This window comes from Oenanthe melanoleuca, chromosome 1A (genome assembly GCF_029582105.1).
Source record: "Oenanthe melanoleuca isolate GR-GAL-2019-014 chromosome 1A, OMel1.0, whole genome shotgun sequence".
Lineage (NCBI taxonomy): Eukaryota > Metazoa > Chordata > Aves > Passeriformes > Muscicapidae > Oenanthe > Oenanthe melanoleuca.
In genome coordinates, this window is record NC_079334.1 from 49,051,657 (window position 1) to 49,073,341 (window position 21,685).

General features: G+C 38.3%; 1 protein-coding gene across 6 annotated transcripts in view; it reads right to left on the reverse strand.

The window, feature by feature from the left end:
* Nucleotides 1–21,685, reverse strand: part of CADPS2 (calcium dependent secretion activator 2) — a 274,255-nt gene that overhangs the window by 197,653 nt on the left and 54,917 nt on the right. For all 6 annotated transcript variants that reach the window (XM_056481832.1, XM_056481831.1, XM_056481828.1 and 3 more), the window contains exon 2: nucleotides 20,657–20,770. In XM_056481832.1, coding sequence (XP_056337807.1) covers nucleotides 20,657–20,770 — 114 coding nt within the window. The remainder of the gene's footprint in view (nucleotides 1–20,656; nucleotides 20,771–21,685) is intronic.

Sequence of the window (21,685 nt, forward strand, 5' to 3'; positions counted from 1 at the left end):
CTTAAGTTATTTGGTTATTGTGACTAGCCTATTAGTCAACATCATAATCCATTTTTAATGCCCAGAGAGAAGACCACACATCTCTTGTCACTCAAAAGGCTAAATCCTGAACACTGCAAAGCCAAAGTCTGATCACAAATTCTTCTCATTTTAGTCTTTGTACTGTTATTCCACTCAATTTCTAGTCATAACTGGACTAATGCATAAGATTTTTTATTTTTATTACAGCTTCTTTTAGACTACTCTCAAAACATATTTCCCACTTACTTATCTAAGAAGCAGACTCACACTGATCAAAGTAGTTTTTATAAAAAAGTAACTCAATTTTGCATCAGGCTATTTGGAAACATTTGCACCATTCATCTGCCAACTTCTGAAACACATTACTCATACCAAGAGCCTTCTGTCATCTTCTAACACAGATTTTCAAATTTGATGGTCCGAAGAGCCCAGAATAATCCTAAAGGTTTTTTATTTTAATCATACATTTATGACAGCCAGAAACAACCTCCTTATCATGGTCACTTCTACAAATGATTGCACCTTTCAACATACTTATTAGTACTGACAGGTTAATTTGCTGTAGAATTTGCATATTTATCATGATCACTATTTAAATACTGAAAAAAAAATCAGTTACAAGAGAAGCAGAAAGCGTGTACTTAGAATTTGTATTGTGATGTTATTTTAGAATTCATGGCTCCATTCAGTGAAATAATTCAAATTATCTCACCCTCACACTAGGAATTGAGCCCATAAAACATGAAATAGACAAAAGGCTAGAGAATTTGAACACATAAGGGGTAAAGTTTAAGGAAAAAAAACTGTAACAAGAAACACACTATTGGAAGGTAAGTCTAATTCTTGCTGCAGTCACAAAGTTAGTACACATCTGCCCAACAAGACCAAAAAAGTGAACTCTATTCAAGTCAAGGAGAAAAGAGTTTGTACAAGACTGTCAGATTCCAGCTACAAAGCCTGGCACACTGGAGCAAAGCTGTGCAGCAGCTCTGCCACGTCCCAGAGCATGGGCTCGTGGAGCAGCCACAGGCAGGAGGATGCACACAACATCTGCAAGACACATGGCAGCTGCAGCAAACACAGGAATGCTGCCTTGGCATTGCCTGGAGCTGCCCCTGTTCCCACCCAGCACATCCAACTGGCTTTAGCAAGCACTTCTTCACGTGCTGACAGAGCCAAGGCCAACATCTCAAGTTATTATACATTTTGGCAGGTTGAATTTGTAATCTGTCTGCATTAAATTATACCAAAAATTTTGGAGCTTCCAGGCCCAGAGCGAGGTTCAGCTTCAGCCATGCAATCCAGAAGCAATTAGAGCTGCATTGTCATCAAGTAAGAAACTGGCAGTGGAACCATCACAGAGGCAGTTCATAAACACATTGTCAAAAGGCAGGAAAACTTCACTGTCACACTCAACTTTGATCTTTTGGGATGCAAAGAACAACTGACATCTAGAATGAAAAAATGCCAAGCTTAGCAGCCTCTTCTAGATTTGAAAAAGCTGTAAATTAAAAACTTCAATAAAGGCAGTTATGTCTCAATGTCAGCAACAGACACAGATTTACACTGAAATTAGACCAGATTTTAGCTTTACTTCAAATAAAGGTTCATGCTAGCTAGCAGTATTTCTCAGTACCTAATTAAAAGCAAGATGCTACCTTTTTAACCCTTAATTTTCCTCTCTATAGCCTTTAAGACTGGGAATGCTCCCTGCTGGAATATTCCTAGGACATATCCAAGAAGATGTATCTTCCACTCACCCAAGGTCTGCCTTGACTCCATGTGCAGCAGCCACTGAAACACAGCCCAGGCCCCTTTCTCCTGCCTACCCAGACATACTCAGAACTAACACTAAACTGAGAGAAGGCATTAAACTGGATGCATGGTTTTCTTCTAAAAAGATTCCTCCATGCACTGTTTTCTTCATCAAAAACACTGTTTATGAACAGCATCCATTTTTTAACATTATGCCCATTGAGTTAACAGGTAAGGAAGCCATAATGTGAGGGGAAAAAAGCAGTTTAGTTACATATTGTCATTTATGGCATGGTTCCAGCTCAAAAGTAACTTAGGAACCCTAATTTGCTAGCACTTTCTGGATATTATGCTACACTCCATCTAGTGATTTTTGTTTGGCTGGTTTTAGTTTTAGAGTAAATCCGTGCTGAGCTTCCATTCTGCAGCTTTACTTAGAGAAGAAAAAACTGAAGGATTGGAGACAGCTTCAAAGTAATCCATAATACAACAGAGATTTCACGTAAATGCCATGTAAGCATATGCAACATAAGCAATATATATGCATATGCTACATAAGCAATATGAACTTTTGACTCCAACACAGTCATAGGGATCAATGTTATCAATCTAAAACCTAATGGGGCTGTTATTGACTTCCTCATCTTTTTAGATAACATCTTCTGATATTTCAGTTAGGATCAGAAGACAATAATTCAATTTTTCTCATTTTATCTAGTTGAGAACTCTGGGAACAGTATCAGAAAAATGTTACATTTTTAAATTTGTGTAAGTGGAATTAGAAAAGAAATGTACCACAGATGTGTACCCTAACCACACAGAGGTGGCTTCTCTCCTGACTTAACCTATTTTACTCCTGCAGCTGTTTAATTGGGTGCACTTCACTTTGTGTTTTTACATAACAATTATGAGCCACATACTACATGAAGAAAATATTATTAAAGCTTTTTCATGTCACAATAATGATTATCCATATCTTAAGGGAAAAAGCATGGAGGGGGCTTGGAGGGCAGCATCATCTTATATTTTAAAAAATTGCTATCGGTGGACAAAGTTTTAATCTGCTACAGAATGCTGGAAAAAAGGTGAAGAAACACTGTCCAATTATTTCCCATATTACCATTAAAGTTTTTTCGTTGATGAAATTTGAATAATTGTGTGTGTGTGCATTAACACCAGCTCTGTCACCTAAATAATGACATCTAACAAGGCCAATAATATTAGCATTCAATTTCCCCTGCAAATTACTGAAATGCTAGGAAAAATAAGTAGCCTTGAGCAAAAATGCTTTTGACAATCTGAGACTGGCAGCCAGCAAAAGGCAGCCAATAGCTCTTGCCCAAGCTCCTCATCAACTGTTCAGGCTATCTGGCAGCTGACTCAAATCTGCTGATTATCTCAATTCCCTGACTCAGTCATATGAATCAAAGAGCTGATCCAGCTGAAAATTAACAAAAAATGGATAATTGAAACAACCTGCTCTATGTCTCTATGAGGTGACAAACCTGGCTCACAGCTTGGCTGTGCAGTGGGGACAGTGAGGTGTGGGGAGAGAAATCCTCCCACGGGCAGTTTTCACTAAGGTCATCCTAAATGAATTCTCAAACCACTAGATTTGAAAGCATTTACATACACATGCTAAAAACCATTTCACTCTTTCCATTTATTTAAGCCATCAATTATTTAAGTACTTGTGGCATAACAGACATCAGAAGCCCTTTATAATGCAAGGAGCTGGGAAAACTCAGGGACAAACCTGAGAGGACCCTGCAGCTCTGATGGCAACAATTTACCATGCACAGAAATTCCAGACCTAGGTGCCTCCACATGCTAAAAGCATTGTACCAGAAGGTTTGGCATAACATTACAGGGTTCACAGATGTCTAAACACAGCCAAAAGGGGTGATATTTAAAGATCTTATTTCTCTTCAGGGCTCCACTGTCAAGCATCAAGCTGTCTGACCTAACTTGCCCCACAGTCCTGGAGAGAAATGGTCAAATAATTGAACTGAGATACAGGCAAGAAGGCACTTCCTCCACAATGTGAGGTGGTGGAGGTTGGGAGAATGAAAACTATACCTCCTGTTTTCTAAAGCAATTCTCCATCAATGAGGAGATTGACTTTCCCCAGTCAAGGACCCTTCTCCATCTTCCTAATACAGCTGAGACCTGGGAAGTTGGATTAATGATATTACAATATTCACCTGGGAGGGAGCACTTTTTGTTCTTAGTTTCTCCTCTTAGGCATGCTAATCTGTTTTACCAGCAAAAAATTGATTTAAAATACATAAACACGAGCATGAGCAAATCACTGGAGAGAAGCCTCAAAGAAGATAAAATGCCAAGAAAGTAGACAGAAAAACAGATAAAAGTTCTGGAGAAGGAGAAGCTATTGTGGTTCCTAAAGTCAGAAACTCCTCACAAACTTAGCATGACCTTGTTTACATATTTAGAAAACAAATATTTAACCTCTGAGCAAGGAATCTGACTCAGTTACCATGTGTGAGGTCTGATAAGGGAAACCTAGCTTATATTTAACTAATGTATCAAGGCTGTAGCTATTCTGATCTTAAAGGTTTCAAGAAACCATCTCATGTGAAGGTCTACCCAAAGAATTATTGTCATATGAATTACTGTGATAGTATTTTTTCCAAGACATATAGCTAAAATTGTGTCTCCTTTTGCCAGACTAAAACTAGTTTAATAGAAGCTATAGGTATCAGTTAGAAAAGATGCTGAGTAACACCCTTGGCATTTTAATTTACAGCACTCTTTTTTTTTTCTTCTATGAACTACAAGAAGTGCTGAATCAGAGGTAGAGAACATGAATCCTTTTCTTGGTAACTCCAGAATTTCTCTTCTACACTGCCCCCTATCAGTATTTCTCTTATCAATCTCCTACATTTAATATATTCTCAGTTACACTTATTGTTTCCACTGACAGATGTTTTACACTCAGTTTAACTGCAGGCTCTCCTTCCTCGTGGATATGGTTGCTTTAGTTCAACACATTTGCAACTACAGTTTGTGGGCAATCAACTTTAATAAAAGTGCTCCTAATTTTCCCCCTCCCATCCAGTGAATCTTAACAGTTTCTTAAGCTTCAGGAGCTTTAGTGATTCTTCTATGCTTCAAAAACTGTGTAGTTGCATTTACTCCAGCAGCCTTGTTGAAAAGTCTTTATAATCTGCATTCTGGTTAACAAATAAATATAAAATATATATACATAAATATACCTTGTACAGGTTCCTCTGCCACCTGCTATAAGGGACTCTACCTTTGCAAGAGGTCCCTTCCAACCCTAACTGTTCTGTGATTTGTGCAGAATAATTATGGGTTTGTCTTCTTTCTTGAAAAGTCTTCCTTCTGCAGAGTTATCACTTGCTCTCTACAGATCATAGTTTTGGTCCTGCCATCTGAAAATATGGTGAAAATATCTGTCCCCTTCAATGAGAACCATTTGTACAACTACTCACTTGGATTACTGGGAATTATTTTCAGCTTTTAATATACATGCTCTGCTTAGCTAACATTTTTTAAAACTGCTTTTTCCTATTTATTGGGGGTTTTAACAGACTTTTTTCCTATTTTTTCTAAGATAGGATGTTATGATTTCATTTACAAACAATGCATTATCTTGAAGTTATTGCTTTCTCCTATAGTTTGTTTTTAAAAATCTAGTACAATCTTTTTCCAGTTTTCATCAACCTAGTTCTTTTCTGGCTTAGATAATGCCCATCTTTTTCCTACAGCCCTCTGACTGTCTAAACTTTAGCTAGTTCTTAACAAACCTCCTCCTCCTCACAGCATTTTCCTCAAGAACATACTGAAATGCTCCCAGCTCAAGGCACAGGGCCAGCTAAACAGGCAGGATGAGCTTCAGAATGCTGCCATGGAAATTTTACTCTTTAAGTCCTATTTTTACATGACCCAAAAGATATTCCTTAAAAGTCCTATATGAAAAATCATTGCAAGAAGCCCTAAAAAGATCTGATGGTATTTTACAACCAGTTACATGAAATCTCCAATCAAAGTCACCTAAAATTTTTTTTTCCTTAATTTTCCCCTCCTTATAACAGAAATTAAGAAACAAGTTTCTCCCACTCTCAAACATAAATCAGCAGGCAGCATGAAGAGCCTTCTCTTCTACCTCTGAAGCTAATTTTTCTGTGCTTCTTATCTTTAAGACTGCTGCTTTCATCATGACCACGAGACATATATGATTGGAACTATTTTAACATAATTAACAGGTTTTTTTTATTTTAGGGTATTTGAGGTAGATGTTTTCTTTGAGGCTGGATACATCCTTTCCTTCCCTACACTTGGTTATCCTCGTTGTCATTCAGTGCAATACAGTCAACACTGCCCTTCCAGTCAGAACCAAAGTTTCTCTCCCAGAAGTGTGGCTCAGGATGCTGCTGGCAGACAGAGGAGCCCTGGGAAGCAGCACTGGGTGCCTTGCAATGACAGCAGCCCCAGAGCAGCTATGAACTCACAGCCCAGCCAGCAGCATCCCCTATGCTCAGCACTTTGCCTGTCAGGCCCCATGGAGATGAACAGTGCAGCCATCCAGCATGGCATGGAGGTGCAGAAACAGGACAACTGGAGCTCTCAGAGAAGAAAACCAGAGTGAGGAACAAGATTTACTGTCACTCTGGCCATGGTGTAGCAGTCAGGCAGTGTGCTGCAGAAGCACAGCCATGGAATGAAATGAGTGGCAATACCAACACACTCAGCTGAAACTGATTTCTGACAGACCTCTCCATCTGCCCTCCTGAAGGATCATTTTTTAATGTGGTTTAAGTGCCCCCAGTACCCAAACGCTGTAACAATAATTTTCCTCTGCTGTAACCAATTTGTTTTCCTGCCTCTAGCTTTCAGCTTTCCTAATAAGCTGTCAATTAGTTATGCAAATTTGAAAAACAAACATTCAGCTCTGCTTATGGCAACCTCTTGCTCGTTGCCATCCAAGTTCACTGGGTCTGTATTGCAGATGTTTAATTTAATTATCAAGCCCAGCCCCCACAGGAGGCAGGGCAGCACCAGCAGTTTCTTCTTCAAGCACAGACTTATATGCTAGAACAGTAAATAAGTGCATGCAGTTTTGGGTGCTGTTATAAAGATATTAGCTATTGGAGAGCATCCAAAGGACAGCAATACAGATGGTGAAGGGCCTTGAGGGGAAGCCCTGTGAGGAGCCTTTGAGGTCACTTGGTCTGTTCAGCCTGGAGGAGACAGAGGGGAGACCTCACTGCAGTTACAGCATCCTCACGAGAGGAAGAGGAGGGGCAGGCACTGATCTCTGCTCTGTGGTGACTGTGACAGGACCTGAGGGAATGGCTTGAAGTTCTGTCAGGCATGTTTAGGCTGGATGTTAGAAACAGGTTCTTCCCCCAGAGGGTGTCTGGGCACTGAACAGGCTCCCAGGGCAGGGTCACAGCCCCAGCCTGACACAGCTCCAGAAGGGTTTGGACAGTGCTCTCAGGCACAGGGTGTGACTGCTGGGATGGTGCTGGGCAGGGCAGGAGATGGACTGGATCATCCTTGTGGTTCCCTCCCAACTCAGCACATTCTATGCACACAGAACTCCCACCGAGTTTTCGTCCATTATTCACCCTTCATCTGAACAGATAATCACTGGGAAAATCTGTTTTAAATCCTGCTTTTTAAATTACCATGTCTCCTTATTTTTCAGGAACTCCAAGCAAATTTCAACCAACTTCAATGTAAGGCAGAAAGCCAGTGTCTGAGCTTGGACTGGACAGGTTGAAACTTGGCACAGGTACAAGAAATGGAGGAGGATTTCTAATTTAAACAGACCTGTCAATCCAAATGTGAGAACCAGAACCTTAGCATTTCTACAAAATGTAGCCTGATCTGCTGCTATATTCCAGAAAAAGTAAATTTCTGAAGGCTGTAACGTGATGAGTCCCTTGTTGAAACTTTATTAATTAGCTAAATGTGTGGTGAATTTTAAATGTAAACAGCCTCCCTTGTAGTTGTTTTTCATGAATGCATTTTATTTCAGTAATGGGCCATGCTTAGGCCATCTGTCCCACCCATGATCAAGCTGACAGGTAGCAGCTGGATCTCATCACACAGCAACATATGAATTACAAGCACCAAGAACATTTTACAGAAATCACCTATAAAAGTGTCATTTGTGACTTTTCCTGATTTCCACTTTAAGCTTCTGTATATTCCAGACCCACTTTACCCTCTTTCACCACAAAGCTTGCTCAGTTAATGAACAAAGTAAAGAGAAACCTCCCAAAAAATTTAGCACCCCTCCCCACACACTTTCACCCACTACCATAGCAAATTAGGTATTTTGTACTCATTCTGAAGCTCTGAATTGCAGCAGGCTTAGGTCTCCAGTTGATTTCAACCAGAACAGCAGCTGTTTCATGATCACAGATTTGTAAAATTTAGAAATATATTTTAAAGGTAAACAAATAAATGTTTTAAAGAATCACCAAAGACTGAGCTAAATGCTTCCATTAGTTTCAAATAGTCTAATAAATATTATTCAGTTTTACACTGGTATCCAGCAAAAGAACACAGGACACTGAAGTCCTGGGCATTTCCTCAAAAAAGCAATGGACTCAAACATGCAGCAGGTGCAGGAGACCTTTCTTCTAGCCTGCTCTATGCAGAGAACAAGGAGATAAAAAAGGAGCAAGACTGCTTTAGCAGGAGCATTAAGGGTCTTTTGGTGCTGAAGGTAACAAACTCCAAATCAGGGACTGACTGTCATTAGGATAGCTGTAACAATACTTTGACAGGAAAAGTAGACTTCCTTTTCAAATCACCAACTCCTGTGTCAAAGTCCATTGAGTGGAAAGGGAACATTGTCTTTAACAAAAGCTGTTAATGCTGCTGCTGTTTAACCATAACCTTTTCTGACATTTTGACAGCTTACTGTTAACCTCAGTATATTCTAAGAGCTTTCAGTAAAAAAGGTTTTCCCCCCTCTCTAAACAGTAATAAGAAGGACATCTTATTACTGCCAAAGCTTTCAGTCTATGCCTGCTTGTGCTTTGCAGACTCCCCTGCCACCTGTATTCACTATTGCTTCCTCAAAGGATCAGGTCTGGGTTCACAGACAAACACTTCTCAGACTCAATGGTAGAAGAGAAATCTGCATTTCACAAGTTAAATCATCTTCTCCTCCACTGCTTGGAAATTTCTCAGTGACTCCTGCTCAAGAAGGATTTATCTTTGTTCCACAGGCAGTCTTAGAATAGTTATAGCAGCTCTCACGTGTAAATTTTTCTTTTCTTGCAGCCATTTTTGGTTATAGAAGCCTGACCTCTGCATCATCAAACTGTCTTATAATACTGGCAGACAATTCAGTCTCCATGGGCCTACAGAATGCAATCAGATGCATACTGCACACCTGCTGGGTCGTGATGATCAGGCTGGCACTGGAAGGATGCAGCCCACCTGCAGTTCTCAGACCCATCTTTGTAATATTGCCAGGGAAACAAAAGCTGCATACTCCTTCTGGGTTCATCCTCAAAGGCAGAAGACCTGTCCTTGCTTAAAACAGAAACAAGGCATCTTTCCAGGAGAATGCTTTTCAAGTAGATTCTGAGTAGACATCTCAAGTTTTGTTTCAGAGGTGTCCAAAAAAAGGACTTTGGCATCCATAGATATCTAGGCCAATGGCCACTACCATGAGTCCTGTGTGTTCACAGTTCACTCCTCAAACAGTGAGAAACTTGCTACTCACAGGAGGGTGATGGTCTTTTATTCCTCTTGGTCTTTAATACTTCAAATCACCTGTAATTGGTGTGGACTTGGATCTATCCTTCCTTTCAGTCTTAGCTTTGAATTCAGCACCACTGTTGAACATGTTGAACTGTAACTACATTCTAGAGTAGCACTGGGAGAACTCAAGTAGAGAAGTAGGACATTTTACCTTTTCCTTTCTGATCAGTTCATCAGCAGCAGAAATTGACTTTCTGAAGCAGTACTCACTGCTAGTTGGATCAGAAAAGTGGTAAATCTCTTTCATGTGGAAGGATGAAAGCTTTAGCTTACTTCCCAGTGAGCCTTGATGGATGTGCTCAGTAGTCCAAGAGGGAAAGAGAGCTAAAAGCATCACTGAGCTGCAGTGCCATGGTGGGGCTGTGGATTCCCAGCACACTTTGAGACACATTCCTTCTTCTTCCCCTCTGAGCCTCTTGCCAGAATTAAGGCACAGAAGACTCATCAGCTCAAAGCATGCAGTGAAACAGAAGGAGATAAATAGAATGCATCACTTCTTTTTGTTCCCTTGTTTCATTTTCTCAATTGTATTTGCAGCATATCTGAAGCGCAGTCAGAAGGCTGAGAGTTGGAATAAGGCAACAGAGATCATTTACAATTAATCACTCATTACTGCTGTAAGACTCAGATCAGAATTGGTGTTTCAAAAGAACTTTTTTCTCCAGTTACACAAATTACATCAGTTGCTGGAGTCCCAAGGACTAGCTTACTTGGTCTTTCCACAATTGAACATCTGTAAAATTTTAGGACAGTATGCCACTGTCAGAAGAAATGTCTGTATGTTAAGATTACTTCTCTAAGTCTATTATTCCTCCCAACACAAGCAGAGAAAGAATGGTCAAACAGCAACTAGAACCACCTTTACTACATTGGAGGAATTGATTGTGGAGGGTGATAAGACAACAGGGCTTCTAAAACCTCACCCATGTGCCTTCCCAAAAACAAACTCCTGAGAAATGAAAAAGGGTAACATTTTAACAACTGATGGAAGGCTCATTTTCCAGACACAGAAGTGCCTGCATGGAATACAAATACATTAACCACAAGCTCTTCCTGTTGCTGAAAGACAAAGCTGAAGACCTGTTTAATTGCCTTACACTGTTACCAGTGATGGAAACATGGACAGGCAGAGGATTCCCCTCAGCCATGATGACTAGAACTGAAGAAGACACTCCTTGCATGAGCCTCTCCTGTCCTGGTATTTTTTCATCAAAAATCTCCTTTGATTTGACAGTATATGACAAAGGATACTGAATATCTTGGATTTTGATATGGCACAATATTGCTGCTTGAATGTTACTAAGTTTGGGAAACTTGCTCATTGCCTTTTTTTAAAATCAAGTTTTTAAAATAATTTGGCACTTTTGTTTTTGGTGTTCTTTTCATAGCTTTCTCTAAGTTTTATTGAGCTACAAATGCTCAAAAGGCAAGAAAAGAAGGTAACTTGCTTTCCATTATTAAAGATTAAACTTTAAAATTACAAAATCACTTAACTGAAGGCAAAAATTAAAGACATTTTCTTATTTTCAGATTTATTTTAAAGAAAAGACTTCTGCACTACTAGCCTGAAGGAAGGTGTTAGAGATGACAAGAGAGTAAAGCCAAAGAGGTTTCAGTGGGCATTTCAGTACTGCTGATCACATTGCATGTGTCACAGCTCATTACAACACTGCAAAAAACAGTACAGAACTAGAGACTTGGGTTTGCTTTGTTTCCTTTTGCTTCCATGTAATTAAACTACTTATAAAGGAAACACTCTTGAAAGCATTAAAAACTGAATTGCATTCAGGAAAAAACCAGTAAAACAGTGAAGGGGTAGTTTTAGGATATTGACTTGTAATTTGTCCACATTTCTACCACAGCATTCCAGATTGTCTGGGCATAAACAAACCAAAGGGAACAAATAAACCAAAAGAGAAAGACTAAATAAACAACTTGTAATTTAATATATAAACTGACAATATAAACTGTTAATGTTCAAAGAAAGATTACAGCAGACTTGCAAGTGAATAGACTGAAAAAAGGGAGATAAGTATTTATTTGTCACTAATCTTATGCTGATCAGGAATAAAGATTTAAGAAAAAAACTTGGATTTCCTTGAAACTGAAACTTCATCTCTGATTAATATACTTCTTACTCTTAGACTTAGAAGGCTCTGCTGCAGGAGTACCCTGCATGCAAGGAGTAGAATAACATATTATTTATGAAGCATATTTATCCCTGTGAAAATTGCAGAGACAAAACACATGGAAACAAAGGACACCTGCCGCTCTCAAAGGAAAACCTTTCCTAGTTTACAAAAAATACACCAAGAATGGAAAACTTAAATATAGCAAGAATATCAAGGTCTCATCCCCAGGAGATTATTCACTTCCTCAGGCTGGGCTGTGGACCAGCATGCTGACATTGAAGCTGAGGGGAAATGCTGAAAGTGATGTGATGCTCATGAGTTCTCTGCACCCAGCTGCAGCTTTCTAGCTGGGCAGTAGCTGGGTGAGCCTGGTGAGCATCTTAGCAGTTACTTCAGCATCAGCTCTTAAGAGATCAGGAAGCACAAAGAGAAATCAAATCAGATGCACATCTAGGACCATCTGGACCTCTACGTACAGATGCACAACTGCATCTTTTGACTATTTCATAACAAAAAAAAAAAAAAAAAAACCCCAAAAAAAAAAAAAAAAAAAAAAAAAAAAAAAAAAAAAAAAAACAACCAACCAGCAGCATGTCTTTAATGATCTTGCCAGTCACTGGAAGCTGTGCAAGCAGGCAGGCTGTGTGGCTCTGAAAGCTGGAGCACATCTCTGTGACCACATGGTGGCAAGCAGACAGACAGGAGCCAGTTCTGGACAAGTTAACTGAGGCACAGACAGGATAGCTCAGGGGAACATCTGGCCTAGACACATGCTGACATATTCTTCTTCCTTTACACTATTCCTAAAATTCAAATCCCTTCTGATCACTCACTTCTGTAAGGACCACCACTACATGGATGAAAGGAATTACAGAGTAAAATATAAAACAGTACAAAGTATCAGAACCACGGCAGGATTTTGATTTGTTTGCAACCCTATGAAATAAGATAGTGATAGGTCCAAAGATGGACCATAATAAATGCCTGATATAAAATTATATACTACAGATTAAGAATGTGTAATTCGCTCAGTATTTTTGTTTTGCTAAGAAGGCAAAGGATGGACACATTTATATAAAAGGATAATTCAATAAAAGAAGGGACTGTATACTTCACATTTAAAACAAACCAAGCTAAGCAATGACCTTAAATTAATGCAATGACCTTAAGTTAATAGGAAAATCTGAATGAGGAAATTAGGAGAAATGGTTTAATGGCAAGGCCAAGTGGAAAGAAAGTTTCCTTAATGAGGTAGTTACTGTTCACTAGCAATTCTTGAAGAAAGCATTCACTAACTGGAACAGACTCACTAATCTGTTTCTCTAGTATGCTCTGTTTAAGATAATGTTGTTTCTTGTTGAGAATCTTGGCTGGATAGAAACTTCATGCCTGTGTTTAACTTTGAAGAAACCTCTTGCTTGCTCAACCTTTTTTAAGGCAACATGAAATAGAAAAAGCCATCTCTGCAGAACTTTAGAAATAAAAGCTTGAGAAAAATCTTGTTTTCCAATGAGCTTTTCAGAAATACCCCATGGTGGGAAACATAAATCAGGCAGAACTCGAGGAAAAAATCACTTAGAAAATATTTACATCCTCACTGTCTGTGCTGTGCCCTTACATTTCCCAGGATATAAGAATTTGCTGTTGGCTTTTGAAATTAGTATCAGAACAGATTTGAAATGGACTTGAGAGAGATCAGTGAGAATTTAAAACCTCACTTGTTATTTACTGATTTCTGGATTTCAGCCATGCATTTGCTGAGTTTTTTTAGCCCTTACTGCCATGCCTTCTTTAGCTTGGTTTACTTAGAGTTTAAGAATTCACCAATAATAGCACTTTTTCAAGCGATTACTTTTAAGTTTAAAAGATTTTGAGAAGTTACACATCTCTAAGGATTTGACAGGTAAAGCTTTCTAACACAAAGTAAAATAGTGACAAAGGTTCAGTTAAAACATGCAAAGAAAAGCTATTTATCCCACCATCTAGAAATCCAAGAGTAAGCAATATAGTATATGGAGTAAACAAAAAAAAAAAAAAAAAAAAAAAAAAAAAAAAAAAAAAAAAGAAAAGTAAAAATTCAATCTGATGATGCATGAAAATGAGAGGTTTTCTCCTTTACTACTTTTTTGTTGAATGAGTTGGGTTTTGGGTGTTTGGTTGGTTGATTGCTTTGGTTTGGGGTTTTTTGTGGGGGTTTTGGGGGTTTTTTTGAGTGTTTAAGATCACTAAATCAATTAGATAGTAGCTTTTTTGCATTTCAGTGAAATAATTAATTAGAATGAATATAGCAACTTTCTACAGTGGACTGCTAATTACATGAGAAAATTCTAGAACCTAAAGAGTCATGAGACAGAGAGACCCTGTTTGGACTAGCTTTGGCTCAAATGGAGTCCATAAGCATTTTGTAAGAATTTTCACTTGTATTGAGACAATCATGTGTACCATTAAGGTGAAACTACACACCTCTCTCTGGTCATACAGAGAGAGAGCAATTCAGCCATGGCTGAACATCTGTTTGACTGCTAAAAGGAGAAAAAAACTGTCCTGGTGCTCCACATTGATTTGGAGACTCCCTGAGATATTGCTGAATGGAACACACAAATGTCATGATACTAAGGCACAAAATAAAATTCACTGCATTAACATAACTCTTAATGAAATATTTTGAGATACTTCCACATTCAGAGGAGACCTGTGCTGAGACCTGGAAAAAGTGGCAGGAAGGATAAGTTAAAAAGATCAAGAGTTATAATCCTTTCATCATGAAGTGAAAGCAAAATGCTTCCACATTATAATTTTCAGATTAAAAAAATGCAAAATAAAATGTTAGTATCTCCTGAAAGATTTTAGGCAGATGAGATGTTAAACTGTCATATTTTTTCCTAATATCAGGCTAGCTAAAAACCATCCCTACCACCTTTAGTTGCCCAAAAGACAGCATCAACAACAACATGTATAGTCTGCCTCAGTGCAACATGCTGTTAATTGCAAAACCAAGGTGCAGATAAATTTTGTTTTCCTCTGAGACTGAGTAAAACAGCACTGAGATTAGGGAAAAAACAATTAAGCAAATTCACTGTTGTGTAACAGTGTGGGCCATTGCTGGTTTTCTAATTGGTTTGTTCAGATTAACAGACATCCAGAATTTATCTAATAAACAATAGCTAACATCACATAATGCTTATCAGAGTAGAGACATACCTCACCACCCAACACTAACAACCTCTGTAGTGTAATGCAGACCTACAAGGCATCCTTCTTTCCTGGGACAACAGCCACCAAATGAACAAAAAAGGATACAATTACTGGAAATTTTTTTTCATCTACATTCAATGAGCCATTCTTTTCTGTCTTCCTATCAACACATCCAAATCAAAGGACTGGTACAAGTAATGCCTAAACTCTATCCATCAACCTCATTTGAAAGTTTGAAATACAGGTCTTTTACAAGCTATTACAATATAGAAACCTTATGGCATCCTCAAATGAATAGTGGTCAGTGTCCAGAGAGACTGGGCAAACACAGTTTTAACAGCAGCTGTATGTTTCTGTGCAGATGTACAGCCTCTCTGACACCATCCAGGTGAGAGAAAAGGGGAGCTCCAGTCTGAAAAGGCAAAGAATTGTTACACACAGCTATGTCTAAAGCAAGAGACTTGGTGGATTTCAGCACTTTCCATGGAACAGCAACCCAAGAGCACTCTCAGGAGAAAGCTGCACATCACAAACCCTGCAGTTCCACTCTATGGGTCTCTCCTTTGCCTGGAAGAGGTCGAGATCATGTAAAGCATGTTTTAATTTGTTGTATCTTATCTCCCTCTCACTTCTTTCAGAAAAATAATTAGTCTGCTAACAGTGAGACAATCTCCATTACATGCCAAATTGTGGTTGGTGATCCAAAACACTGAAGGCATTAGAGTTTCTTCAACAAAACAGATGACCTAAATAAATCAGTGTTATGCAACTTTCCTTTTTAGGGTACCCTAAAACTTTTATGAAGCTTTTCAAAGAACTAGCCTACACCAGACATTTAAAATAACAGATCCCACAGAATATTATCACACTCACCTCAAGTCAGCCAATGTTTTCAAGCAACTGGAAGGAAACTGTGGAAGTGCTAATAGGTTGCAACTACAAATGTATCTGGTGTAAAAAGGCATCCTTGCAAGGCAAAACACAAGATTATCCTAAAGTTAATATCAAAAACCATCCTTTAGAAACAGCTTCTCCAAATGAGATTGTACCAATCATAAATCCCATGCTGGTGTAGTGCTCAGGTTTTTGAAGAGAACCTGAACAGAGCAAAAACCCATATCCTTAAATACATGCATATGCCAATTATGACTTTTTAAAAAAATGAAAGCAGAAACCAGTGAATTAGTGCTCTGAAGCTGCTAGCTTCTACACTTAACAACCTAAGGTATTTAAATAAATGCTTAATCTACTGATTCTATTATTTTATCTCAATATAAAACCAGAATGCCCCAACATTTAATTACAATTTATGTTTTGATTCTAATGAATGCTTTTTGTTTCTTTAGGTGTCATCTTCACCTCTGAAACATTCATCAGGATCAACTATGCCTTTTGTTACCTCAAATAAAAGTGGTGTGCCTAAAATAGCTGATAGTAAAAATAAAATTGTAAAAGCACCAAAGCACCATTTAGTCCAGGAAGATGGGTCCTTTTTCTCATTTCATCAGTGAGATCCTTCTGCCCTCACATCCATGCAAAAAAATTTCAGACCAAGTTTTCCAAAATCACAGGCAAAAATAGATATTTTCACTCCTTTCTTTACAGAAATGCCTCCACTTTTTTTACAGAGCAACACAACATTGGAATGAAGGAAGGGAAATGCTTTATTTTACCATTTAGAAAGCTCTTAAGGGGAGATTTGGGCTGGATGTAAGGAAGAAATTTTTATAATAAGGGTGGTAAAATACAGGAACAGATTGTCCAGAGAACTTGAAAATGCCTCATTGCTGGAAGTCCTCAAAGTCAGATTGGATGGGACTATGAGTAACTTATCTAGTAAAAGATGTCCCTGCCTGTGGCAGGCAGATTGGACTATGTGATCTTTAGAGTCTCCTCCCACTCAAATCATTTTATGATGTGGGTCCTCTTTCTTATTTTTTATTTTCTTTGTTTTCTATTTTTAGTTCATTTTTTTGCAGCCTGGCAGTGCCAAACTAACACCTAGGTTCGTGTACACAAATCCCCTCAACTTAAACAGAAGGTATGTTAAATATGATCTTTGTATCACAGGCAAACCAATACAGTTGAACAAAGTCTGATTTTAAATTCACAAAACACCCCACAGTACTAAGTGTTACAGATCCTGCATTTAACATTCAGATTTAAGCAGCATGAAATAATCATGGCTTAGAACTACATATTTAAAATGGAGCAGCAAGGAAAACAGGAAAAACACCAGTATGGAGCACTTCTTGCAGCTTCACATTGCCTTCAGCAGAGTTGAAAACCTGAGAACTTGCAATCATTACAATATTGAAAAAGTTTTCACAGTATTTCAAACATTCATTACAGTTCTTTGCACCCATTTTACTGATACTTAAGACTGCAAACATTCAGGCTGAAGGATTAGCACTGTGAGTTTAGCCCAAGGTATATGCACATCTATTAGAGGTAAGTATATTAAAGGTGGTGAATAAACATCTCAGTGAAAGAACACACAGGAACTGATGAATGAAAGATTATCTACTATTGCACAAACAAGTTTTTAAAACCACAGGGTTGAATTAAGCAAAAAAGACTTTGTTTCATAAGTCACTTTCTCACTTAATTTTATACTTAGCAGTGTGTCCAATATAATTACTCAAAAAAATTGCCATATGATTGAATTTTTCTCTTTATCTGAAAAGCAGCACCAGTGTCTGATGCTCTGCTGATTAGAATCTGGCTCAATGTCTGTAATGGAATTTTCCACGCACAAAAAAATAAAATCCTATGTTAATTCTGAGAGAATGATTTCAGAAAGAGTAAACATTTCCATACCTTCTATAAACAAAGACTGAAGAGGAAAACAAGATAATCATACTTTCATGCATACAAAAATAAAACATGCTAAATTTCAGTGAGACTCTAAAGAAAGTGTGCTGGGATTCGAGGGGGAGATCACACAAAATAACCTTTTCTGCACAGTTAAAGAAGAGTTTATGTAACTTTTCCTATGAATATAAATTTTTTTCCTACTACATTTGGAAGATAAATGAAAACTGATGCCAGATGGGTTAAACTTCCCAAGTGGTTCTAACACAAGAGCATGACCTACAGCCTAGTGAAATGAGTGCAGAAATTAATGTTTATTTATTTAGCAAATAAATTGCTTTTCCTGCTAATATTTATAAAAAGTAAATCAAAGACTGAGCAATAATAAGTTCCTAAATCCTTGGAGCTTTCTCTTAGGATTGTTAAGATAACACGGTCTGAACAAACTCATTAATTACAGATTACAGTGAAAACACCTGCAACTACTGATAGAATTTATATCACATCCCCAAAACAGATGTTCTCTTTCACATTCAAAGTTAAAGTAGAAAATCAACTACAGTAATGAAAATACCCTGGATTTGCAAAGAATATTATAATAACTCTCAAAATATGACTACTGCAAAGGATTAAAGGCAAGTTTAATCAGAATAAATTTCAGAATATTCACTTCTCAGGATAAAATAATTACTGAGCAGACCACATATTTCTTTCTTACCCTGTCAGGTATAATTGAACTGCAGATGAGCAACTAAAGTATAAGGAAATTAACATGGACTTTTGTAAGATGCTGTATGACAGAAACAAGGAAGATGACCCTAATTCAAGGTACAAACATCACCACATGGAAGATGTAATGGACCATATGTGGTAGACATAGAGAGGAAAAAGCATCAAAGCCCAGCATGAACAGAACACACCAAGAAGTAACAGAGACTAATATTTGCAACCAATGGGGAGCAAAGAAAAGGAAAAGGCACAAGAGACACATACAAGTAAGGATGAGAATACGTGATCAGATGCATAAAATTTGACTGAAATGCATTTAAAAGAAGCAGTAGCTTGAACTAAGTCTCCATCTGGATTCCAGTGCTCTGGTCCTTAAATCTACTGGCAACTATCTACTACAACCCTGACAAGAAATTAAAAATTCAAGACAAGCAAATGCTGACTCAAACTGGGAAGGGCAGTGCAAGTCTGGAAGAAAGTCTGTGGAAAGAATGTAAAATGGAATTGGGAGGCTGGGATAAACAAATAAAAAAAGACTAAAATTACAGCTAGTATATCAGCTCAAGGTATATTAACACAGGATGAAGGCCCTGGTGTCATTATATCCTTATTACAGCAATGCTGAGAGTTTTGGATGGTGAATGTCTGAAAATAGCTGGAAAATTTCAGCCTTTCATTTTATAAAGCTATCTTAGATTATTATGCACAGCCTTTCATTGCAAGAGAAGATAAGCTAAAAAACAGTTCTCAACGCCCCTAAAAAATTTCATCAAATAAAAGGCACAAAGTAAATCTTAACAGAACAGTTGCTGTTTAGACATTTATTTTAAAATCAGTTTAATTCACATCCTTTCCAAAGAGCAGACCACTTCCTCTAACACATCAAGCTTTTTACACAGTGTGAACTATAACCTTTAAGTCCTTTTCAGTTCTACCCCAAGTTCAGCCCCTTGAGACATCCCCCTGCTCTGAAACCTACTGCTGGGCCACCAAATGGCTCAGCCTTGCCCTACACCATCTTCCAAACTGTCCCTCCTCCCAGCCTTAACTTCTTCACTGGCTATACAGAAGAATGGATTACTTTCTAACCACTTCTGTCATGTTCTCACACACCTAAAATAGTACCTTGAGAATGTTCATATTCTAGTTTCACCTGCAGACCTATCCCCAGCTTTTAACAAGTGTTCTTGTGAGAATTCCTTAATTTCAAATGCCACAGAACTGATCATACCATAATATGGGAAAACTCACACTGAGTTTTATGGCTTACATTCAAATTTCTATTTCCACACTCTGAGTCCATGACTTCACAGCATACAGCATAACAGGAAAACCATTTGCCTATCCCTCTCTTTTTTGCTGTGCAATATAATTCATTGTAGATAAAACCAAAGTAGGACATAAATCACATATTTTTCTGCTTGAGGAAAAAGTTGTTCACTACCAAAGAATAGCAGGTAAAATGAACAAATAATATACCAAAAATAAAGCTAATTTTGGAAAAAAAAAATTTGGTAGGCTGAAATATGAAGGAAGCCCTCTCATAAGGCAGTCTTTTTGATTCATTGAGCAGGTCAGAAGTTAGATGAAGCAAAATGAAAACACAATATTATTTACTAAGAGTAACAAGTTAATTCACTAGCCCTAGGCTGCTGACAGACAGGGAACCATCCCCTAGTTTGGAACTGGATCTTAGGAAATTAAAACTGCACCTACAGATCTGCACTGGGGCTGTAGGCACTGAACATGCCTGGAGGTCACAGCCAGTGAGAGCTGCCTGTCTGCAGGAAAAGCTTCTGCTCTTTTGGAAGGGAACAGGCAGGTCCTCACCAAAACCTTCTGCATGGTAACTAAATCTGAAGACATATTTCTCAGGGTGGCAACTTACAAAGTGCTGATTAAAAGAGCTACCTTGGACATATGGAGATAAAGATAGCAGTGCCGAGTTGTATCAAGTGCTGCCAGGAAGATTTTTAGCACCAGGGGTTTTTCATTTTATCTTCTCTTTTAATTTTTTTTTCCCCTTCTTAAAAAAGGGTGAATATTTTCCAGTTCAGTTTCTCTCCTGTGCTCAGGCAGTAGATTTCAACCTTTAAAACAGCAAAGCTGTTTTAGGAGGAAATTGTTTCTAGAAGGTTTGGAAGTCCTCAGCCTTTGAAACTTAAAATTACTTTCCTTGTACCTGCATGAAAAGGCAGAGTGTGAAGATAATCCAGAGAAGAAAGCACAGAGCTCACCTCATAGTAACTTCGCACAGCATTGCAAAATGCTTCATCTGCCACAATCTGTGTCTCCCCGTTCAGAAAGGCCTGGAAACGCTCCTTCAGCACCTGCAGCTGCTGCTTGTTGAGCTGGGCAAGAGAAAAACAAGGAGAGGGGAGAGGACAAAAAGAAATGCAGTTAGCCTCCAAGTGAAAATGCACACACTGCACACACTGGGAACCTGTGAGCAGGGAAAAGACAGAGGGTCCCTGGTGAGAGGCAGCTCTGGAGTCCCAGCTGGACAGGCACACAGGGGAACTTCTGCTCTTCCCCTGGTGCCCTGGGGATTCCAGAGGTAGGTCTGCATGGATGCCTCTGTGCAGGATTTTATATGCATATGCTGAATATAATGGTTGATCTGCTCCATGGCAGCAGCAGTTAATAAAACTTGGCTCTTAGCTTGTCTTCAAATGCATAATTTTCTTTTCAGCCTTCAAATAACTGAACATAAACAACTGAGATGCCTCCATTTTTTGGAGTAAACTAGGCACTACCATTGGAGTGTTTCAAGCATGTGCACTGGGAAGAAAATGGAGCTATAATAACTGGATCTCAGTGAAGAGCAGACAAAGGCTCCAAGATTGACACCCAATAACATTTGGTGGACTTCATATCAAAGTTGAACACATTTTGAAAACAAACTCCTAGAAGAGCACATTACACAATTAAACCTTGCAATCAACCCATTTTTATCAAAGTTCAATTTTTAGGAAAAAAGCAAAGTTTGGAAGCTCCCCAGTGATCCAGATACAGGTCTTTTGCCAAGGTTTCTATCAACTCTTGAATTATTTTGTGTTTCTCCTTATCAAATCTGTGAGGTTTGAATATTACATCATATTCTTGAACTTTAAATTGAACACTAAAAAAAATTTCAAACACAACTGACAGAAAGTTATTTTCATCCTTCCTGTATTTTGCTTAAGTAAAACAAACAAACAAACAAATGTATAGCCAGAAAATGAAAACATTTTTCCAGAGGACAGAAAGCAATATTTGTAATGGCT